This window comes from Hirundo rustica, chromosome Z (genome assembly GCF_015227805.2).
Source record: "Hirundo rustica isolate bHirRus1 chromosome Z, bHirRus1.pri.v3, whole genome shotgun sequence".
NCBI classification, from domain to species: Eukaryota; Metazoa; Chordata; class Aves; order Passeriformes; family Hirundinidae; genus Hirundo; species Hirundo rustica.
In genome coordinates this window covers 45,237,989-45,260,307 of record NC_053488.1, presented here as the reverse complement: position 1 = coordinate 45,260,307, position 22,319 = coordinate 45,237,989, and the positions used below count along the sequence as shown (strand labels likewise).

The following is a 22,319-nucleotide window of genomic DNA, read 5'->3' as shown; positions in this document are numbered from 1 at the left end:
TGCCCTATTGTAGACATTTATTTTCCTTTACAGCAGTACATGTGCTCTATCACATCTTATAAAGGTACTGAGCAATGCTTTTAAAGAATGCATTTCCTGTACATTGCAATCCATGTAATCATTACTGTGAGGTAATATTACCACTGGTTGCAAATTGAGTAAGTAAGCATATGTCAGATACCTGTTTATATGCCTGGATGGCTCTGACCACAACAAGGTTTCAGTCTTGTATGGGTCCAATTATGCCATAATACATAAAGTTAGTAATAAAAAAAATAATTAAATGTGGTGGTTGTGTTTCCTAGGTATAGCATACCTGAGTGGAATGTGCAGTGAAAAACGAAAATGTATAATTGCAGAGGACAATGGTCTGAATCTGGCTTTTACAATTGCCCATGAAATGGGTCACAAGTAAGTATGTGGATAGTAAAGCCTAGTATTCATTTGCATGTAATGCTAGTACGATTTGAACTAATGTGATTGTATACTTCAATTTTTCCTTTCTTTCTATAAGGAGGGGATTTAAATTAAATTAAAAACTCAGAAAATAGTGTTTCTGTTAATAATAATAATAGTAAAATTAATATTAATAATAACAACAACAACAACAATAATAGTAACAATAATGATATGTGTCACTATATGGTATGTAGCTTGCAAAAGTGTTTATGACTTGAAGTAATAAAAAAATCTTTATAACTACAAAATAAATCGGTTAATGGGAAAGACTGAAATTGTCTAGGGAAAAACAGGTGCCCCAAGATGTTTTTTCTTTGCTGGCTATGGTATTGTGTAACAGATCCAATTCTAACAATTGTTCCCAACAAACGTTTTAATGAGATCATAAGTTGGAAGAGCCCTTATTTAATTTGGCTTTCTCAGGATAGATTCCATTAAACTGTAGAATAATCATTGGTCATTGCAACGTTAATATTATTTTTCATCTTAGAAGAAGAGAAGGATGGCAAAATGAAGATGAACGTAACTGTCTTTCACAATTGGGCAGAATGTTTTTGCTCATTCAATGTCAAATATTTTTACCCAAAGGGAAAAAATCTTATTTTGCGATAATAAAATTTGTTAATAAGAGTTAAACTTCATTCTTGGCTTTACTGCTTGTAAAGAAAAAGAAATAGAAAATGCCTTATTTTTAACCAAAATAAAAGGGAGGTATGTATTCCTCTGCCATTTTTTAATGCAGTGTCTGTGCCAGGTATTTGTGTATTTGTATTATAATGTCAGTTTCAGAGTGACAACAGAGAGAGATGTTTTGCTAAATGTGTGGTTAGGGATCTTAGGACAAACACTTTGAATTAAAAGTGACTTGGTTTAAATTTGGTCAGAGATTTCTGAGAATGGAGATCCTAGCGTCTAATGTTGAAACATGAAGTTAATTGCAAGAAAAAACTGGAAATTAAAATGTTTGTATTGATTTTTTTTTTCTGGATGCAAAATAAGCAAATACAGAGCAATTATTTAAAGATTGACACAAGTATACTTTGCTGCATGAAATTGATAATTTCTGGGGGTTTTGGGGTTTTTTTTTGCATTTTCATAACTGCAGGAAAAATACTCCTGCTTAATATAAGCCAGTCTGCTTGTGCATGATAGTTGCGACAAAGGAAAGGCTTAAAAAGGAATACTTGTTTGTGTTTTGTGGCTACATATAATTATATTTCTATTTTTTGCTGTAGTGTTTGCTGGTATTGAAGGAGGGAATTATTTTCTGTAAACTTATTCCTATGACAGTAAACCAAGAATAAGAGGAAAGAAACAATCCCTGAATGTCATCTGCAAATAAGTTCACTGGTAGAATAAATTAGAAAATTCTTTGAGACAGGTATGATAATAACAGATACAAGTACTGCTTTTTGCCCAACATAATAAAGGTATTTTTAGAGAATAGGAGCCTTTGATACAAAATTACTGTATTTGAAATAAGAGACACCTCAATCCACAATAAATATAACATCTTATTCTCCCTGCAAAATGGTGATACTTAAAATTCTTGCAAAATATGGGTGGTGTGTTGATTGTGTAACAGCAAATTTGCAAATGTGGGATACCGATCTAAAAAAGTTTATGTCGTTACAGAGTGGTAAGGTTCTTGTCTTGCAGAAAACAGTCAAAACTATCTTTGACTTCCTGAGGTCTTCTAGATGTCAAGCAGTACACGAAACAAGATAGACATCACTGTTGCTGCTAGCAGGTCTTCCAAGACTGCAGCACCAGGTCAGGCTCTATAAACTGTGTTACCTTTGTTTGTGAACTTGGAATATCTTCATGGCTTTACATTGCTGTTGGACTGTGAAAGAGAAAGGAATTTGCATGATCTTCCTACAAGAACATGAAACTCATATTGCTGATAATCCTGGGGGAAAAAATGTTACACGGTTACATAAAAAAATTCAGAGCTTTCAAAGCCTTTCATACTAATTCAAATATATTTGGAAAAACAAATCATGATGGTATCCCAACCATCATATTCTCACAGTAGTAATGGCATTTGGATGTCCTTAGAGACATCTTCACAGTTTTCTATGAGTAATGTAATAGATATTTTTAAGAAGTGGAAATAAAGAATAAATCAAATCTTGTGTCAGTGTAAAAGGATGCTGATTGAACCAGACATTTCTTCAAGAAATCCAAACTAATGAAGGCTTGTAACAAACCATATAGTTTATAGGTTTACCACAAAAATGAAAGAATAGGTCGCCAGAGATGTATGAGCAGCTGCTGCAGGAAGGAGGAGGGGAAAAAAAAAAAGGAAAAAAAAAAAAAAAAAAAAAAAAAAAAAGAAAAAAAAAAAAAAAAAAACAAAAAAAAAAAAAAGGTATCTCCCAGTGCTAAAAATGCCAAGACATAGAGGCATAGAAGCCTGCTTCATGATGCAATCGGAGTCCTTAGCTGTCACAGTCTGAAAAGGGGTGGTCTTGCACCATGGAGTGCAAGGTAACATTTTAGAGACATTTGCTTTTTCTGTATGAATGTCTCTGTTTGCCAGCCAGACCCTGGCAATTGCATAGAAGATGCCAGACACATTTGAATATAGATCTTATTGGAAAGGACTTGAGCACGTTCAAAAGTATCTAGAGTATCTCTTACAGAGATTTGTCTTGTGCTCGTTCTTAACTGCCTCAGAAGCATAGATTAAATACTTACCATACAGACCAGTTGCAAATAGTTCTTTCTACACATCATCTTTTCTAGAAATTTTTCACTAGCTCTTTTTGAATCTTGAGGTCATTTAACTACTACCTTGGTTTTATTGTCTGTGATATCTTTGACCATTCTAGTTGCTGTTGTGAAGTATAGTTCAGCAGCACAGAACCAAAAGCTTTCTCAAAGAATTCGCTTCTCAAACGATAAAGAAAAAAAAAAACATTTTTTTCCCCTTTCGTACAATGTCGTGGTTCTTTAGAGAGAACAGGCATCAGTCAATGGCAAAAGGAAAGAGTCTGCTCTTTGTCCGGGGGGGATCAGGGCTTTATTTTGGCTTCTAGCTCCTGCAGAGTCTGGAGCCCAGTCCAGTCCCAGTCCCCCTGCCCATCCCCGTCCCCGTCCCCGTGCAAAAGAGACTGCTGCCCCCTACTCCCAGGGCTTTTGCCCAGGGGGAAGGGGCTAGAGGCAGGGACAAGCCACTACCCAATCAGGGACAGTGTGGGAAGATGGGCGGGGCGGAGCAGGGACAAACCACATGATACATTATCCAAGGAAACAGGGGATACTGAAGAAAACATCATAAAACTTAATATAAAAATGAAATACAATACAAACCAAATTAATACACTACAACATCTCCCTCTTTCTTATTAGATTGAGATGGAGGAAGGCTCAGTCTGTGGGAGATGCTCAGAGTTTGGATCTTGAGTACCTTTAAAGCTGAAAAAGAGAAAATGACATCTAGTGCAAATAAACTGTCCAGACCCACTTGAGACCTGGGGGAATGGACACATAGGCATACCCATGACCCCAGGTGACCAGATCATGAGGACTTTTTGTTTCTCTGGTTGCTGGATCCTTTACTATTACATCCAGTGACTTCTGTTGAAAGGCAGAACTGGTTAAAGCAGGATTGGTTAACTTAATGTTTGCAATTTCTAGTTTTTTCTCCCCCCTCCTTGCACTTGCCCCATTTATGTCAGTACGCTGGGCAAGCCGGCGCTCACTATTAGTTTTTTTGAAAGCTTATCCTTGGGGTCCTGAGACCCCCCGCCCCCATTGTCCCGAAATTCCAGTAATTGTCTCTTTAAAGGCCATTAAGATGCCCAATGTCCAGCCTGATCGTACAGGAGACACACTGTTCTTCTCTTGGGCGGTGGTCATGGCACAGGCGCAGGAGGCATGGTGTCTGCAGCAGCAGCTCTTTGCAGTGGCTTGAATGCATCTCTGGAACTGTGGTTAAGGTGAGCTGTCATGAAGGGAACCTTCTTGGTACACGTGGAGCATGTCATCTAAGGTTGGCACTGGTTCCATGGGCAGGCTGAGGATGGCTGCCTTGCACTGTTCATTGGCATTGGTCAGTGCCATCTCCTGTAGGACCTGTTCTTGGGCTCCTTCTTTCTTAACCTGTAACTCAATAGCTTGGGTTATTGGTCCACAAATGTTACAAAAGGTTCTGATGGAAGCAAAGGAATTTCCTGAGCCTGCTAGAGGGCTGAGACCCATTCACTATCACCACATAGATGTTCTAATTTTATAGGGAAATTATTATCAACAGCCATTTCGGGATTTTGCCAAAGCTCCAGAAGTAAATTTCTTCAGGGGTCAAAGGGAACTGTATGATTCACTGCTAAATTTGCTTTTAAAAGGTTGCAACAGTATTCACTTTTGCATCCAAAATCGTCCTGAGCTTTGCAAAAATCCTGAAACGCTTGTTGGGGGAAGGGGTCCCAATCACCATGGACAACATCTCCCTTTTTGACCGTCGATATGTGACAGGAGTGGCAGAAAAACATGGATCAGTTCCTGCTTCCGGGTTCCTGGCCTCTCCCCAACTCCCCTCTGGGGCTTGGGAACTGGGATTGTGGGTGGGGGAAACCATGGGAACCAGAGACAGGGAGAGGCTGGAGCCTTGACTCACACTGGGTGGACTTGGAGGGCAGAGTTTTGGGGGTAGGGGGTGGAGTTGGAGAAGAGGGCAGTGCCAGGGGCAGCACCAAAGGGAAGAAGGGGTCTGGGGAGAGGAATGGATTGCGAAAAGGATTGTGGGAAAAAAGGATTGTGGGAAGGAGAGACAGCCAAAGAAAAAGGCTCCTTGTGGCTCAGGAGAACCTGGCTTCAGCCATTTTGGGGAACAAAAGGGACCTTCTCCATCTTGTGATTCCCCCCTCAGAAGTAAGACCATCTTGGGGATCACTAAGATGGGGATTTTGAACACCCAAACTGTCTGCAAAAGTACAAACTGGGGAAGAAGGGAGGTTTGAGGAAAGTTTAGGGGTTTCTCGAGGAATCTGGCCAGAATACCTTGAGTAGGGGAACTCAGGAATTCAGGGAAAGCCAAGGGAGCTGCAGCATCCCTGCCCTGTCTGATGGGCTGCTTTCCTCAGAACATCTGGGAATTTTGGGGAAGGGATTTTGGGGTTGGGAGAGGGAGAAACAGAGGGAACTGGGGAAAATCCACAGAGAACTGGCTTATTTTTCATTTTGCTTTTGCAGTACTAACTGAATTTTCAAGCTCCAAAAAGCGAAACTTGCAGTTTTGTTATCCTTAGGGGAGCCAGATTCAGCCAATTTCTTTGCAACAGCCTCCCAAAATTCTGGGAAGCTTATTTGCTCTAATGATACATGTGGAAACTGAGAAAACAACCACCAAATTAATTTTTTCAGCTGTTTCTTCGAACAATGGGTCCCCCCATCATCCAAGGCACTTAAAATTTGGTAATAGACTCTTTCTTGAGACACAGACAGCCTAGCACACATTTTTGGCTCAGATTTAAGTTTCTGTGTCCCCTTTTAACTGTGACTGGGAAACAGAAAGTTAAAAACCTCACTGGAGAAAAAAAAAATGGAAGGGAAACTAATCTTTTCCACCCCCTACGCTGCACAGCTAAAACCAAATTTGCTATTAAAGCACCCTGAAGGTTTACTCTGAAAGCAAAAACCTTCCCCCAAAGGAAAAAACTCTTTCCCTGAGGAACACCACCTCTGAAATATTTTTCCTAAGATCCCGAAATGGTAATACTCATCAAACATACAGCATGCAGACGAATCTTTCCTTTCTTTCCCAATCACTCCTTTTGCCTGAGGCTGACCCTTTTGGTGCAGAAAGGGCTTCCAGTCTCAGTTCCTAGGGTCGGCTGTCCACGAGCATTCGGTCACCTTCTCTGGGAGCAGCCTGCCATTTGTGGGGCTTCTTCACAGCACTCGGATGGGTTTTTTAAGTACAAAGGAAACCTGCAGCCTTAGTCTGTGGAGTCCTGTGTTTCGGAGACTCCACAGTGAACACCAAGCCTGACGGATCTGTATCTCTGTGTGGATGGGCCATGTTTCAGGACTCAAGTACCTGCGTGAGGTTCCTCAGCCACGTACTCCATGTATGGTCCTTCCAGCCTTCTGGGAGCCCTTTGTGGCTTCAAGCCGCATGCTTGGGCACCAGCTGTTTAGGTGCTTTAGAGAGAACAGTGTCCGTTGATGGCAAAAGGAAAGTCGGCTCTTTGTCCAGGGGGGATCAGGGCTTTATTTTGGGGTCTAGCCCCTGCAGAGTCCAAAGCCAGTTCAGTTACCAGTCCCCCTCCCCATGCCCCTGAAAAAGAGACCAACCCCCCCCGTGGAATTTCTTTATTGAGACCCAGTCGACCGCCAATGGCAAAAGGAAAGAGCCTGCTCTTTGTCTGGGGGGGTGGAAATTATTGCTCTATTTGCCCAGCAGCTAGTTTTAGCTCCTTTCCCATCCTCGCCAGAGCCAGAGTGACCGCTGCTCCGCCTGTCCTGGGGCTTTTTCCCAGGGGGGACAGGCCCAGAGGCAGGGACAAGCCACTCCCCAATCAGGGATAAGGTGGGAGAGGAACAGAGTTGGGTTACATTCCAGTGTGGGGGATGGGTGCAGCCAATCAGGGACAAATGATGTGATACAGTTTCCACAGGGGGACAGGGGATACAATAGGAAAACATTACAATGTCAGTATAAAAATGAAACACAGTATAAACCAAATTAATGTGTTGCAACATCTCCCTCTTTCTTATGAAATCAAGAAGGAGGAAGGCTCAGTTCATGGGAGATGTTCAGAGTTCAGACCTTGAGTACCTCTAAAGTTGAAGAAGAAAAAAATGACATCTAGTGCAGACAAACTGTTCAGAAAATACTGTTAAAGGAAGATGATAATTCGAAGGACAGGGTTTGGGGCTTTCTCCTCCTCCAGGCAGCACTGGCCACTTGTGGGGCCTCTGCAGGTGGATTTGCAGTTCTAGGGATGAAAGGTTTCACACACTTGGCTGGCACCCACTTGAGACCTGAGGGAGTGGACACGCAGGTGTACCCACGACCCCAGGTGATCAGATCATGAGGACCCTCTGTTTCCCTGGTTGCTGCATCCTTTATCATTACCGGAGGCTTTGCTTTCAGCTGCAGTTGGCAGTTCTCTCTGAAATGGTGCACAATTTGTGGTTAAGATCTTCAAACATCTTTGTGGTTAAGATCTTCATCTTCAAACATGCAATTTAAAAAGTTCAGAGTGAACAAAGCTTTGGACAACTGGATTTAGGGCGTTTCTAATTTTAGGGACTGATGTTGTTGGCTGAGGACCCTTTTGAGATTTTGGTGGGTCCTTTCCATGATGGCCTGACCTGTCAGGGAGCAGGGGATGCCTATTTTGTGCTCTACTCCCCATTGCTGCAGGAAGCTTCTGAACTCCTTGGATGTGTACGTGACTCCATTATCAGTTTTTATTGATTTGGGGATGCCCAGGAAGGAGAAAGCCTGTATTAGGTGTTTCATTGCATCACTAGACTTTTCCCTGTGTGGGCAGAGGCATAGACAGCTCCAGAAAAGGTGTCTACAGATACATGGACATACCTTTGCCTACCAAAGGACATGATGTGTGTCATGTCTGTCTGCCATACCTCACAGCTGTTCAGTCCCCTGGTGTTTGCTTGAGCACTCTGGGCTGGGAGTGCGTGTCGGTGGCACGAGAGGCACATTGACACAATTGCCCGAGCCTGTTCCCAATTTAGGTGGAACTAGCGGACTAGGCCTAGTGCATTCTGGTGAAAAAGCTGATGGCCAATTTTGGCTTGTCCAAAGATGTTTGGGAGTGAGGCCATTTCCACAGGTGCAGCAAGAGCATCAGCCCTTCTGTTGCCCTCGGCTATGAATCCTGGCAAATCGGTGTGTGATCTGACGTGCATCACATAAAATTGTTGCTCTTGGTGGGAGATCAGATTTACTAGTTTTGAGAGCAAGTTGAAAAGTGCGGAACTGGAGACCTCACTCAGTACAGCTTGTTCAGCTCTGGATACTACACCTGCTACATAGGCCGAATCTGTGACCAAATTGAATGGTTCAAGAAACTTTTCAAACATTCTAACAACTGCAGCCAACTCAGCTACCTGAGGTGATCCTTCCATCTCGACAATATCTTTTTCTCACTGCTGAGTTTGAGGATTTTTCCATGTTATTACTGATTTATGAGAGGCTCCAGATGCATCTGTAAAAACGGTTAAAGCCTTTAAAGGCCTCCTGCTCTGAACTCTTTTTAATGACAATTTGAACTGAATTTGTTCTCTAAATAATTTGTGAGCAAGCCAATGAATTGAAATTTGACCTTTGTAGCTATCCAGAGCAAATTGCAAAGCTTCATTTTCATGAATCAGGTGCTCCAACATTGCTTTTGTGATTTGGCCCGAGTTTACCTCAATTGGGATGTGAATACACTCAGAATCACATCCTGCTAACTCCCTGATCTGGGTCCTGGCTTTCTGGATCAATTCTGCTACCAGTTCCTGTGGCCTGGTCATTCTTTTGGGCCAGTGGTGACTGAGGAAAACCCACTCTGTGATTAAGAGGGGATCCTTACAGTCTTTGTCCTTTTTTGATTTTTCCACTCTTTCCCACTGAAAAATCATCCCATGTAAGTGTGGCAATTTGCCTAAAATGATGAATTTGAATGGCAAGTCTGATTTGCACCTGGTGGCCATACAGGCCATACACCTTTTCTAGGGCTGCTCTTGCCTCTTGGGTGAGGGTCCTAGGAGAACTTAGCTCCTCTCCCCCTTTTAAAAGTTTAAAGAGGGGGTGTAGGTCCTCAGTGGTCAGACCTAGCCAAGGTCTTACCCAATTTAAGGACCCACACAGCTGCTGGATGTCTGCTAAGGTCCTGACGTTATTTTTGACAACCAATTTTTGTGGCACAATGGTCCGCTTACCAGTCTCCAGACCCAGGTACTTCCAAGGCAGCATCCTTTGAATCTTTTCCTCCTGAAGCTCGAACCCTGCAGCAACCAAAGAATCTATTGTCAGGTCAAGCGCGTGGGACAGTAAGTCATTCAATGGGGGCACACATGAGCACCTCATCCATGTAGTGCAGGATGATGGCTTTTCCTAGAGATGCACGCACTGGGGACAACAGGGAAGAGAGGTACCATTGACAAATAGGTGGCGAGTTTCTCATCCCTTGGGGAAGAAATTTCCAGTGGTATCTTTTCCTTGGGGCTTCTTGGTTGAGGGTACGGACCGAGAAGGTTAAACGTGGGGCATCGTCAGGGTGCACAGGGATCTGGAAAAAACGATCTTTGGTATCAATAATTGCCAAGTTCCAATTTTGGGGGAGCGTTGCCGGGGATGGCATTCCTGGCTGGAAAGAACCCATGTCCTCAATGTCATTATTAATTTGACAGAGATCGTGGAGGACCCGCCACTTGCCTTTGTTTGCCTTTTTATAATAAAGACTGGGGAATTCCACGGAGACATGGTTTCCACAATGTGGCCTTTAGCTAGCTGTTCATCCACTAGCTCCTGGAGCACCTTCAGTTTTTCTTTACTGAGTGGCCACTGCTCTACCCAGACTGGTGAATCAGCTTTCCAGTTGAGTTTCTGGGTAGGGCGCTCTTCAGTGGCCGCAGCCTGAAAAACCAAGGGGGCAGCTGGAATGCCAATCATGACCCCCCACTGGGCCATCAGGTCTCTCCCCCACAAGGGCTCTGAATAATCTAAAACAAATGTACGCAGTGTAGCTAATTGTTTGTTTGGCCCCTTAATTTGCACAACCCTTTTTGATTGTTTTGCCCATTTCATTCCCCCTATACCTTCTACATGCCCAGCCATATTTTGCAGTTCCCAATGTGAGGGCCACATCCTTTCTGGTACAATCGTTATATCTGTGCCTGTGTCCAAAACCGCTTTGAGGTTTACTACTTCCCCACTATGACAGACCTCACACCTTATTATGAGTTTGTCCCTCCCAATACCCTGTGTGGGGCAAACCTCAAGGTGTTTGTTCCTTGTGCTGTTTTTTTCAGGGAACGGGTCAGGTGCTGGAATTGCCTGAGCTATTATCTGCCCCTTAGGCAGAAACAAAGGTGGGCGAACACAGTGCAGCCAGAGAACTAGTTGTTTAGGGTTTTATGAGGCAAGACCTGGAAGGATCTCGATCTCTCTTGGTGTGTACTTGGTGTCCCCAAGGATGACATACTTACTGTCAACATGTTGCCAGGAGCCTAGCACTTGTAGATCCAATGAACCTAAATGCCAGTCTCTGTCACTTAGGTGCCAGGACCCTGTCAGTTGCAACCTAAAAGGCTTTTGGAGACATTCAGTGGTTAGACAGGGTCTGCACACGTCATGATCTGAAAAGGTCATATCTGGTGACTTCTGCTGAAAGGTAGAACTGGTTATAGCCAGATTATTTAATCTAACATTTGCATTTTCTAGTTTTTTATCCCCCCTCCTCAGACTTCCCCTATTTATGCTGGGACGCTGGGTAAGCGCTGACATTTTAGTTTTTCGAAAAATTCCCTTTGAACCCTTGAGACCTCCCACCCCCCATTGTCCTGAAAGTCCATAAATTGCTTCTTTAAAGGGCATTGAGATGCCCAATGTCCAGCCTGATCACACAGGAGACATGTCGTTCTTCTCTTGGGCAGTGGCCATGGCACAGGTACTGGGGGCATGGTGTCTGCTGCAGCAGCTCTTCGCAGTGGCTTGAATGCATCTCTGGAACTGTGGTTAAGGTGAGCTGTCATGAAGGGAACCTTCTTGGTACACACGTGGAGCATGTCATCTAAGGTTGGCACTGGTTCCATGGGCAGGCTGAGGATGGCTGCCTTGCACTGTTCATTGGCATTGGTCAGTGCCATCTCCTGTAGGACCTGTTCTTGGGCTCTTTCATTCTTACCTGTAACTCAATAGCTTGGGTTAATTGCTCCACAAATGTTACAAAAGGTTCAGCTGGAGGCTGCTTTATTTTATTGTAAGGTTGGAAGGACCCATTGGGCTGGATTGAAAAGAATGCTTTGGAAGCAGTCTCTTTAATGCGTTCTTAAACAGCTAAAGGAATTTCTTGAGCCTACTTGAGGGCTGAGACCCATTCACCTTCATCACATAGATGTTCTAATCGAATTGGCAAATTATTATTATCAACAGCCGTTTCAGGATTTTGCCAAAGCTCTGGGAGTAAATCTCTTAATCTTTTTTACCATGTGGAGTCCCAAAGCCTAAACTCTGTGGACGAAAGGAGGGCAGAAAAAAGCTGCCGAAGGTCAAAGGGAACAATAGGATTCCCTGCTAAATTTGCTTTTAAAAGGCTGCGAAAGTATTCACTTTCACGTCCAAATTTGGCCTGAGCTTTGCATAAATCCTGAATTGCTTGTTGGGGGAAGGGGTCCCAATTACTGTGGACAGCACGCACTTCTTTTTGACTGTCGGTATGTGACAGGAGTGGCAGAAAAGCCAGGATCACTTCCTGCTTCTGGGTTTCCAGCTTCCCGCCCCCCCCTGCTCCAGGTTGTGGGAACAGGGACTGTGGGCGGGGAAACTGTGGGAACCAGGGGCAGGGAGGGGCTGGAGGCTTGACTCACACAGGAAGGAGTTGGAAGGCAGAGGTTTGAGGGTAGGGGGCGGAGTCAGAGGAGAGGGCAGTACCAGGGGTAGCAAGGAAGGGAGGGAGGGGTCTGGGGAGAGGAATGGATTGAGAAAGGGATTGTAGGAAGGAGGGACAAACAAAGAGAGAGGCTCCTCGTGATTTGAGAGCATGTGGGTTTTGGCCATTTTGAACAATGGAGTCCCCTCCATCTTGTGACCCCTCTTCCGAACTAAGACTAGTTTGGGATTCACTAAGATGGGGGTCTTGTGCTCTCGAACTGCCTGCAAGAGTAAAATGAACCCAGGGTTTACAAACTGGGGAAGAAGGGTATTTTGGGGAAAGTTTAGTGTTTTCTCGAGAAATATCCAATTTGGGGGAAGGGATTTTAGGGTCAGGATAGGGAGAATCTGAGGAAACGGAGGAAAATTCACAAAGAACTGGCTTTTTTTTTTTTCTTTTAATTTCGTTTTTGCATTGCAAATAAAATCTGCAAGCTCCAAAGAGCAAAATTTGCTTTTTCCTTATCATTAGGAGAGCTTGATTGAGACAATTTTTTTGCAACAGCTTCCCAAAATTTTGGGGAGCTTATTTGCTCAGATGATACATCTGGAAATTGAGAAAATAACCACTGAATGAATTTTTTAAATTGCTTCTTGGATCAGTGGGTTTTCCCATCCATCATCTGAGGCACTTAAAATTTGATAATAGGCTCTTTTTTGAGACACAGACAGCCTAGCTCCCATTTTTGGCTCAGATTTTGAGTTTCTGTATCCCTTTAACTGTGGCTGGGAAACTGAAAGTTAAAAAACCCTTGCTGGAGAGAGAAAAAAAAGCCCAAAGGGGAAACAGGTACCTTTTCCACCCACCCCCCCGCACCCCCCCCCCCCCCCCCCCTCCAGCCCAGGCTGCCAAAAGAAACCTGCTATTAAAGTACCCTGAAGGTTTACTCTGAAAGCAAAAACCTTCCCCAAAAGGAATAAACCCTTTTCTCTGAGGATCACTGCCTCTTAAAAAGATTTTCTTAGAAAACCCAAAGTGATACTCACCAAAAATCCAGCGTTCAGACAACTCTTTCCTTTCTTTCCCAATCACTCCTTTTGCCTGAGACTGACCCTTTTTGCACCAAAAAGAGCTTCCAGTCTTGGATCTCAGGGTCAGCTTTCCATGAACACGTGCTCACTGTCTCTGGGAGCAGCCTGCCATTCGGGGGCTTCTTTTCAGCACTCCGATGTTTTTTTTGAGTCCAAAGGAAAAAACTACAGCCCTAGCCTGTAGAATTCTGTGTTTCAGAGACTCCACAGTGAATGCCAAGCCTGACGGGTCTGTCTGTGTGTGGGTGGGCTACGCTTCGTGACTCACATACCTGCATGAGGTTCCTTGGCCACGTACTCTCCAAGTGATTCTTCCAGCTTTCTGGGAGCCCCTTGTGGCTTCCAGCCCGACGATTAGGTGCCAGTTGTGGTATTTCTTTATCGAGACCCAGTCGACCGCCAATGGCAAAAGGAAAGAGACAGCTCTTTGTCCGGGGCAGGGAGGAAATTATTGCTTTATTTGTTCAGGAGCTAGTTTTAGCTCCTTTCCTGTCCTCGCCAGAGCCAGAGTGACCTCCGCTCCACCCGTCCCGGGGCTTTTTCCCAGGGGGGACAGGCCCAGAGGCAGGGACAAGCCACTACCCAATCAGGGATAAGGTGGGAGTGGAACAGAGTTGGGTTACATTCCAGTGTGGGGGATGGGTGCAGCCAATCAGGGACAAATGATGTGATACAGTTTCCAAGGGGGGACAGGGGATACAATAGGAAAACATTACAATGTCAGTATAAAAATGAAACACAGTATAAACCAAATTAATGCATTACAACACCCCTTCCTCCCAGGGCTTTTACACAGGGGGAAGGGGCTAGAGTCAGGGACAAGCCACTACCCAATCAGGGACACGGTGGGAGTGCAACAGGGTTGGGTTACATTCCAGTGTGGGAGGATGGGTGGGGCGGAGCAGGGACAAACCATGTGATACATTACCCAAGGAAACAGGGGATACTGAAGAAAGCATTATAAAACCTAATATAAAAATGAAATACAATATAAACCAATTAATGAACTACAATAGTACAACAAATATTATTCTTGCCATAAATTATCCTACAAATAGATTCAAAACTTTTGCAATATAGGTACTGTTGATTTTTGTTTTCTGAGAGCATATACAAACAAAGACATTACCAGTTGTCATTGTATTGATGAATATAGGGTTCTGATGTGTTCCTTTCATTGAAGAAATTTTTTGTGATAAAAGCTTTCCAGCTTGAACCTCCCCTGGCACAGCTTGAGGCCATGGCCTCTTGTCCTCTTGCCAGTTGCATAGGAGAAGAGACCCTTATATTGAACACATTCATGGATGTTTATTAAGTCCTGTGTTCTTTTTTTCTGTTTGTTTGTTTTTCCAATCTAAAGAGAAATATTCTCAATTAAATACAATGGCAGACTAAACCTTACTTTGCAATATGAAATGTCTTTGTTCTAGCCTTGTGTATCTGAATGGAGATGATATTTTAATGACATTAAAAACTTATGTAAGTCAACAGTTGATTTTTGAGCTCTGTCTCTGTAATCAGTCATTAAAAATTGTATCTTATTAACAGATTTGGCTTTATTAAACACATCCTATTGGAATAAATTTACTAAACACTTAGGAAATTACATAACGACGGCACATTACAAAGTGAAAACTAACAAAAGTTAATTAAAAGACTGTGTGGAGAACAGAGAGAAGAGTGAGAATTGCTGGTATTGAGGTTAACAAGCTACATGTGATTTTACTTAAATGATGGCTCTCTACTGGTAAATTTTGGCATCTCAGAATATATTAATTAATAATTATTAAGTGCTCTAAATGTTATTTAGAAGTTGTCTTAGACACTTAAAAGAGAGATTGGTGGAATATTTCAGAATTAATTTTATACACATCTCCATTCTTTTTCTGACAAGCATTTTTTTTGAAATATGAGAGGTAACTGTTATATAAAATTTGGGATATTCTACCACATATTTTGTAATACTGAACAGGGAGTCTGTGGAATTTCTGAATTACCTATAGTAGTTTATAGGAAAAAGCATATATTCTTTGTGAATATATTAAAAAGTTGCATGAAATTCTGTGGAACTTGATGAGAGTTTTAAATGGAAGATAAGAAAATGCTAATGGAGAGTCAGTTGCTCCCCCTGTTTTTCTTATCACTGTCCAAAATATGATCACAGAACACAATAAAATCCATAAGAGTTGTAAAAGCAAGGGTCTACCAATCTCTGTGAATGTGTTAGTAATGTGGAAAAAGGAACATCATTAAAGTAACGGGGGGGGGGGGGGGGGGGGAAACAAAAAAAACAAGGCTGTCTGGATATTTATAAAGTTAAAAGTAAAATTATAGAATTAAACTTGTTTTTAAGAAGGAACAAGATTAGCACATGGAAAGAAAAAAAAAAAAAATTAGATTTGGTAGAAGACCTCCTTACAACTTTAAAGTTATCTAATATAATAAAAATTTCAGGAGCAGTAGTGGTCACCTCTGCTGATGAAACTGGGAACAGTTATTAGCTTAGTTTTAGTAAGGATCACTAAATTAAAGCATTTGACCTGTGACATGGTTTTGGATGTTCAAAGTATTTATTTAGCATTTATTTTGTTCCCTCATTGTTCTACTGCCTTAATGAAGAATGAGACCTTACTTCATAACAGTGGATATGCAGTCCACCTACTGTTCATATTTTAATGACTTTTCTATCTTAAGAAAGAAAAGTAGAGAGTTTTTACAAGTTAGAGCATTGTTTTCCTCTTTCCTGAATACGTATCTGTGCAGTAAACCAAGTAAGAATTTTGAGTCTCTTACCTGTTACCAGGAATTCTCAAGGTTACCTTCACCAAGAGAGGTGCTGGGGGATTCACTTGGAAAAGAAAAAATAAACAAAGAAAACTCTTCATGTATTTGGTCAGCAACAGCAGCTTATGAATAATTTCTTATGAATAATGATAGAGTTCCTTCCTTTCCATGTATCTTCCCCTTTTCTGGGACAGATTACAAAGACAGAGTTTGTAATTCCTACTAACTCATGACAAGACTAGCTTGCTTTTGAAACATACCAATATTACGACTGTAATTGTTGGTATCTGTATTAAGTGAATAGACATTTCATTCCAGAAAATGTTCAAATGAACTAGCCATGATTTGAGTAATACTGCTGAAATTACCTGCTTCCTTAGAAGCTTTCTCTTCTTACGTACATTAGTTACCTCCTAGCCTTGCAGCACATTGTACTGCCGATACTTGAATAATTATTTGATGATATTTATTTTACATTCTGGAAAACAGGATGAGTTTGGTTTTTGGGGTTTTTTGGTGTGTTTTTTTGTTTGTTTGGTTTTTTGTTTTTTCGTTTTTTGTTTTTTGTTTTTTTTTTAATAAATCAGAAAGCAAAAAAAGGGACATGTATTGAGTATTGAGATGACATGTTAGGATAATTATTCCATTGATAATTAAGCTTTATTCAGTAGTGGCCATAACATCACTCTGGAGTCCTGCTCTCTTGGAGCTTCTGCTTCCCAGCATCCTCACTCAGGTTATCAAGGGCCCCCAGTGTCAGTGGAGGCTGTGCTGGTATTCTCTCCCATACAACCCGACAGGCTATTAGGGTATTGGATAGAGGGCGCAGGGGAAATTCATGTCATTGTGGCTTTGTTTCAGCTTTATTCTGATTGTTTCTTTCTTAACTTTTTCTGTCCCTTTTGGCTAATGGTCCAAAGCTTGGTTTCTCAGTTGAACATACATAGTTGTGGATATTAATCTATCTGTAGGTACTATCAGAAATATTGAGCTTTGAGTGTTTTGACTGGTTTTCATCACCACTGAGTTTTCTGTTCAAATCAAAGTCCACTGAAATATAGAGATGGGAGCCTAACTTTGAGTAAAACAGTTTGAAAAGTACAACTACTGTTTGAAAAATTGAGCTTTGTAGTAGATTTTAAAAATACATGCACCACAAACATAAGCAATATATTTGCCATACACATATTTGTGTCATTACAGAAGTAGTTATAATTCTCTGATTTTTGTGCATAGCTACATAAAACATGGACATGCCTGGAGAAGAGAAAACTCTGGGAAGAGCCTATGGCACCTTTCAGTACCTAAAGAAGAGAGACCTGCACTAGAGCTGGAGAGACCTGCACTAGAGCTGGAGAAAGGGCCTTATACCAGGGCACATAGTGACAGGAACAAGAAAGAATGGCTTTAAACTGAATGAGTAGGTTTAGATAAGATTTTAGGAAGAAATTTTTTACTGTGGGGGTAGTAAGGCACTGAACAGGCTGTCCAGAGAGGTTGTGCTCTCCCCATGTTGACTTGATCAAGACCAGGCTGGGTGGAATTCTGAGCACAACCTGGTGTAGTGGAGGGTTCCCTGTCCATGGCAGTGGGTTTGGGACTAGATGATCTTTAATAACCCTTCCAACCCAAACCATTCTTTGATTCTCTGGTTCTCTTATTTTTATATTATTTTTGTATCATTTTACTATCTGTGACATTTTCTATCATTGTTTAAAAAATGGAAACTTTACAGGGAAATTTATCTATAAAGCATAGTACTTGTTTAATGAGAAAACTACTTCTTTTAAATTACTCTTAAGGAAGGTAACTTGCTTTCCCTTTTCCTTGATACTTATTTATTTGATAAAAATTAATAGGAGGCTTTAGCTTTGTATTGCATTTTTTGTATGATTTGTATTGATCATCTAATTTCAGCATTACATGTTCTCTATTTCAGACTTGATTTATACAAAGTCAACCTAGTAGTTTCATCACTTCTCTTTTTTTTTTTCCTGATAGGTCAAAAAATTATGCATGATGTAACTGTTCTAAACGATTACAGTTGAACCGACAGTACACTGAGTGGTCTTGAAAAGATTTTAGTCTTTTATTATTTTTACTTTTAACTACTTTAATGAAGTTCAGAGTATATATATACATTAGATGCTCAACCTTGCAAGTCCAGGAGACCGCCTTAGTGGATAAGTTCTTTAAAAACTGATAGCCTTTTTTTTGCCTGCATCTATATCAAAGTAGACATTTTTGTTCCACAGTCATATACTTATGCTGACTTGAATCACCCTAGGATCTTACTGGGCACATCATATGTAGTGTATAATTCCAAGCTTCAGTAGCCTGAAAATTGTACAAAATACATTTAAAATTAAAGATTACAATAATGAAGTCTGTTACATACTTCTCATTTCTGTTTACTTGTGCTTAAAATGTTTCTGGTATTAAAAACCGTGGAAAAAACCCTCGTTTTGTTGGTCCAATTCTAATCATGGGAAGATCTTTGTGCATCACTACATATCACTTCAATGCCAGGCAGAAATAAAGCATCACCAACCTTTTGCTGGTAGTAAGACAGCTGAAGAAACAACTCAGGAAGGTGTGAAGCACTGAGACATGGAAGAAGCACTGTATCAGCAATGAAGTTAAAAAATATGATGATTTTTAAAACAAAATTTAGATTAGTCAACTCTTTCTCTGACAAGGTATTAAGGGTCGTGTTTCTGTCAGGTTGTACTGTTCCGGGATGGATTTATGTTAGATTTTCCTTAGGATAACAGTTGTAAACTAATCAGTTAGTAACTGAAAAACATCCTGCAGGATGCAAAGGCTTATTTGATAGTCTGATACATTTAAAATATCTGTGAAAAAAACGGGGAAAAAAATGTAACAATGCCAATGCTTTTTGTTAATACAAAACCTATTTTTTGTATCTCTTCACTGAGTTTATGATGATTCAAGGATGTGGCATGGGTGTCACATTTGCCAGAAGCCAATACTTTTCCTGTATTATATAATCTCTGTAAAAAACCTTCAGGAAGGAGCAATGTTTATTTTCATGTTATGATGCTAAATACATCTGTCACAGCAAAGCTTGAAATTATTTATATACTTCAGTCAAAGGACCGTGGCTCAGTAGTTCGTCTAGATCCAGCACCACGAAACGTGGTGGTAGAAGTATTGGAGTCACAGAGAGGAAAGCAGCTGTTTAGCAAAAGCTGCAAAGTCACTTGAGCAGCAGCGTCCAGTGTATGTTAATATCCCTATACTAATATGCATGTTGTATTTTTACCAAGTTGTTTTAAGACTGAAAATGTAATCTGAATGTTCAGCATTGTATAGAATGAGTAGTGATACACAAATTGGATATAATAATTGCATAAAATTATTTATTTTTACTTTTTCTGATCATCTAATTTTTAACAAGTAGATTGAAATTTCCTTGTTTGGTAGATTTTCCTTTGAAAATAAATTCTTCCCAAAATAATTCATATTTTACCTTTTACTATCATAATTTTTCTGTAGCTGGTCAATTGCCTTTCACTTTCAGCTAAATAATTAATTTACATGTTGAATTGTGTCTTATCTCATTTATTCAATGATCTGTGAAGCTCTCATATGTTTTAAAGGACATATGAAAATCACACAGCACTTAATATTTCACTAACTAGGATTTAAAAAAAAAAAAAAGAAAAGGCAAGTCAACATGTAACAGTCTATAAAATTCTGCTCCTAGTCTGGTCTTTTTATATATTTTTCTCTATAAAGGTAGTGTGATAAAACATTTTGTTGAAAAAGTGCAATAAAAATACTAAGAAAGTAGTTTAGCTTCTGTCTGTCTGTGATAGTCACATAAGGGGTGGTTTTTTCACCTCTCAAATACATCCTCATGATACTGCAAAATTTCAGAACAAATTGGTGCAAAAATCATAGTACTATAAAACACCATATAAGCTTTTAAACCTTGTAATTTCTGGATCCATAGTTTAAATAGTTTTGATCATTCTAGTGTACTATTGCACAAAATGATCCAAAAAAAGAAAGCAGTGGAAAAAATAAGAAAGATAGCACTTATTTATTAATAATACTTTTAAAAGTAATTTTTATTTTTAAGGCAATAGAATTTATTATGTTAGTGATTTATTTCACAAAATGGAAAAATAAATAGGATAATAGCTGGACTAAATTTACAAGTACTGTGTAGTAGACACTTATACTAATATGAATTTTTAACAAATCACATGGAACCTGATCTCATCACACATCACAGATACAAACTGGCAACTGCATTCAGAGGTTTATTTTCTCCTTCGCAAGGGGAAAGTTTTCTTGTAATTTTCAGTCTGTGCTGAGCTCATACTAGTAGTATTATACTTGATCTGCAATTCACACTGGTCATTCCCTTGTTTTATACATGACTTGGAATAAATAGAACCTTTAGTATTTGGGAGTCTGTTTATTATACTGAACATTCTAGTGCTGGCTCATTCTAGCAGTTGCTCTTGTGCTTTTCTTAATGTGTCTCTTATTTCCTAATCTGTCTCACTGTTAGTGACTGTGAAAATCTGAGCAGTAGTGGTTCTCTTTATTTTTTTGATTCCCTGGGTTTTTGTTTACAGAGAAGCCTATCATAATTCTCCACATTTACCTGAGCTAACATAATTAATTGCTCCTATATTAAGATTTTGTCCCTATTAATCTATTTTATATTACTGTTTAACCTTTGTCCCTTCTTTGCCTGTTTCTTGTTTAATAGCATCATTCTTGTTCAGCTGCACTACTTGCATTTTAAGTGTGATAGGATGGTGACAACCATCATCTACCATTTGCAAAGCAGGAACAAAATAATGAATAAATAATAAAAAGCTTTTACTTGGAAACGTGGGGTCACTGAGCAAATCCATAGTCATGGAAGTAGCATATGCCAAAGAATTTTTATGTCATATGGTGAGAAGAAATATAAAATAGCAATGCAGACCTAACTATTTCAAGGTGTGTGCACAACCTTATTTAGCTTATTTAAATATAGAATAATGACTGAGGATGCTTCTTTTGAGGCTTAAAAGAGCTTTGATTTTGTAATACTCCACAATAATGAGGTGAAGATAAATTGTAGTACTTGGTATGTTGACACTGGAATGAATTTTGAATGCAAGAATATAAGCTATTCCCTGACATGACAGGAGAGATGCTCCTGTCTGTTTGATTCCAGCTGAACACGTATAATTGCAGCAGTAGTTGTAATTGTAAAAGATTTGCTTTTTAATTAAAATATTGAACTAATATTTTTCTTCTACTTTCAGTGGCCTGAGTTATTAATTCCAAATACATTTAATTTAATTATGTTTCTTTGTACTATTTCTACTTGCATATTAAAGGTTTAGCAAAAATGATTCCAACTTTATACATGTTATCACTAAAAACATAGAAATATTTTCAACAAGTTTTAGAGTATTTTTTAAATAAAAATACTTTCTTTTCAGTGGACTTGAAGTGGACTTCAGTGGATGCTTAGTAAAGTTTATTGGACCAAGTCTGTTTGTCAAAATACCTTAAAACTGAGAATATTAAAATATAGTTTAATTGCATAGTGTGAATTTAAATGTTGCTAATATTTTATTTAGAGAAGGCATTCTATGGAATACTTCCTACTTGCATGTTTTATCTCTTGTATATAGCCTTTAACCAGAATGGGTAGAGCATTTTTATGTAACACTGAATAAATTGCACTTTTTTCTTTAAAAAAAAATTATTTCTATATATAGACATGAAGCGCTACTTGTTGAAGTGCAGCACTGTTTTTGTAAATTGTGTTTTTTAAGGCTATTACAAAGTTATCCTATAATCCCAAACTCCTTTGCTTTCCTCCCACATTCAAATGGTGTGGCTTTATTCTTGTATGAGGTTGAATGATCACAGCTGTAGGAGAGAGGAGAGGGGAGCATTGTGCTGAGTGCTATCATAATACATTCATTCTATAGGAAGAGACAGAACAGCACGTTACACACACACAGTTTCTGTGGTACCTTTGTATCAGTGAGAGGATGTAGTTACGTCTTTCACGTACAGCAAGGGGCGGTAGAAAATATCATGACCACTACTGCAAGCATGGAATAATGCTATATCCTTGATTGTTAATGGAGAGGTAGGTAGACATGCTTGCACTGCAACTCTCATGTTGAATAAGAAGATAGCAGTAACTGTTCAGCTTCTTTCTTTCACTGCACACATAATGTGATGTCAGGAATGAAATCAGAAGTCAGTTCTGCTGCACATTGACTGTTATGTGGTCTTGTAATTGATGCTAGGTCAGATAAAAATATGCAGCCATTACCACATTACAGAAGAGATCAAAAGCATTCACTGAAAAAAATATTCCTGACAATGTTTAAGGGCAAGTTCTGTTGCTTCTTTAGCTTATTTCTCGGTATTG

General features: G+C 40.1%; 1 protein-coding gene across 1 annotated transcript in view; it reads left to right on the top strand.

The window, feature by feature from the left end:
* The window catches only part of ADAMTS19 (ADAM metallopeptidase with thrombospondin type 1 motif 19), a 143,778-nt gene that overhangs the window by 59,259 nt on the left and 62,200 nt on the right, over positions 1–22,319 (top strand). Inside the window, exon 8 of the mRNA XM_040090047.2 lies at positions 306–411. Coding sequence (XP_039945981.1) covers positions 306–411 — 106 coding nt within the window. The remainder of the gene's footprint in view (positions 1–305; positions 412–22,319) is intronic.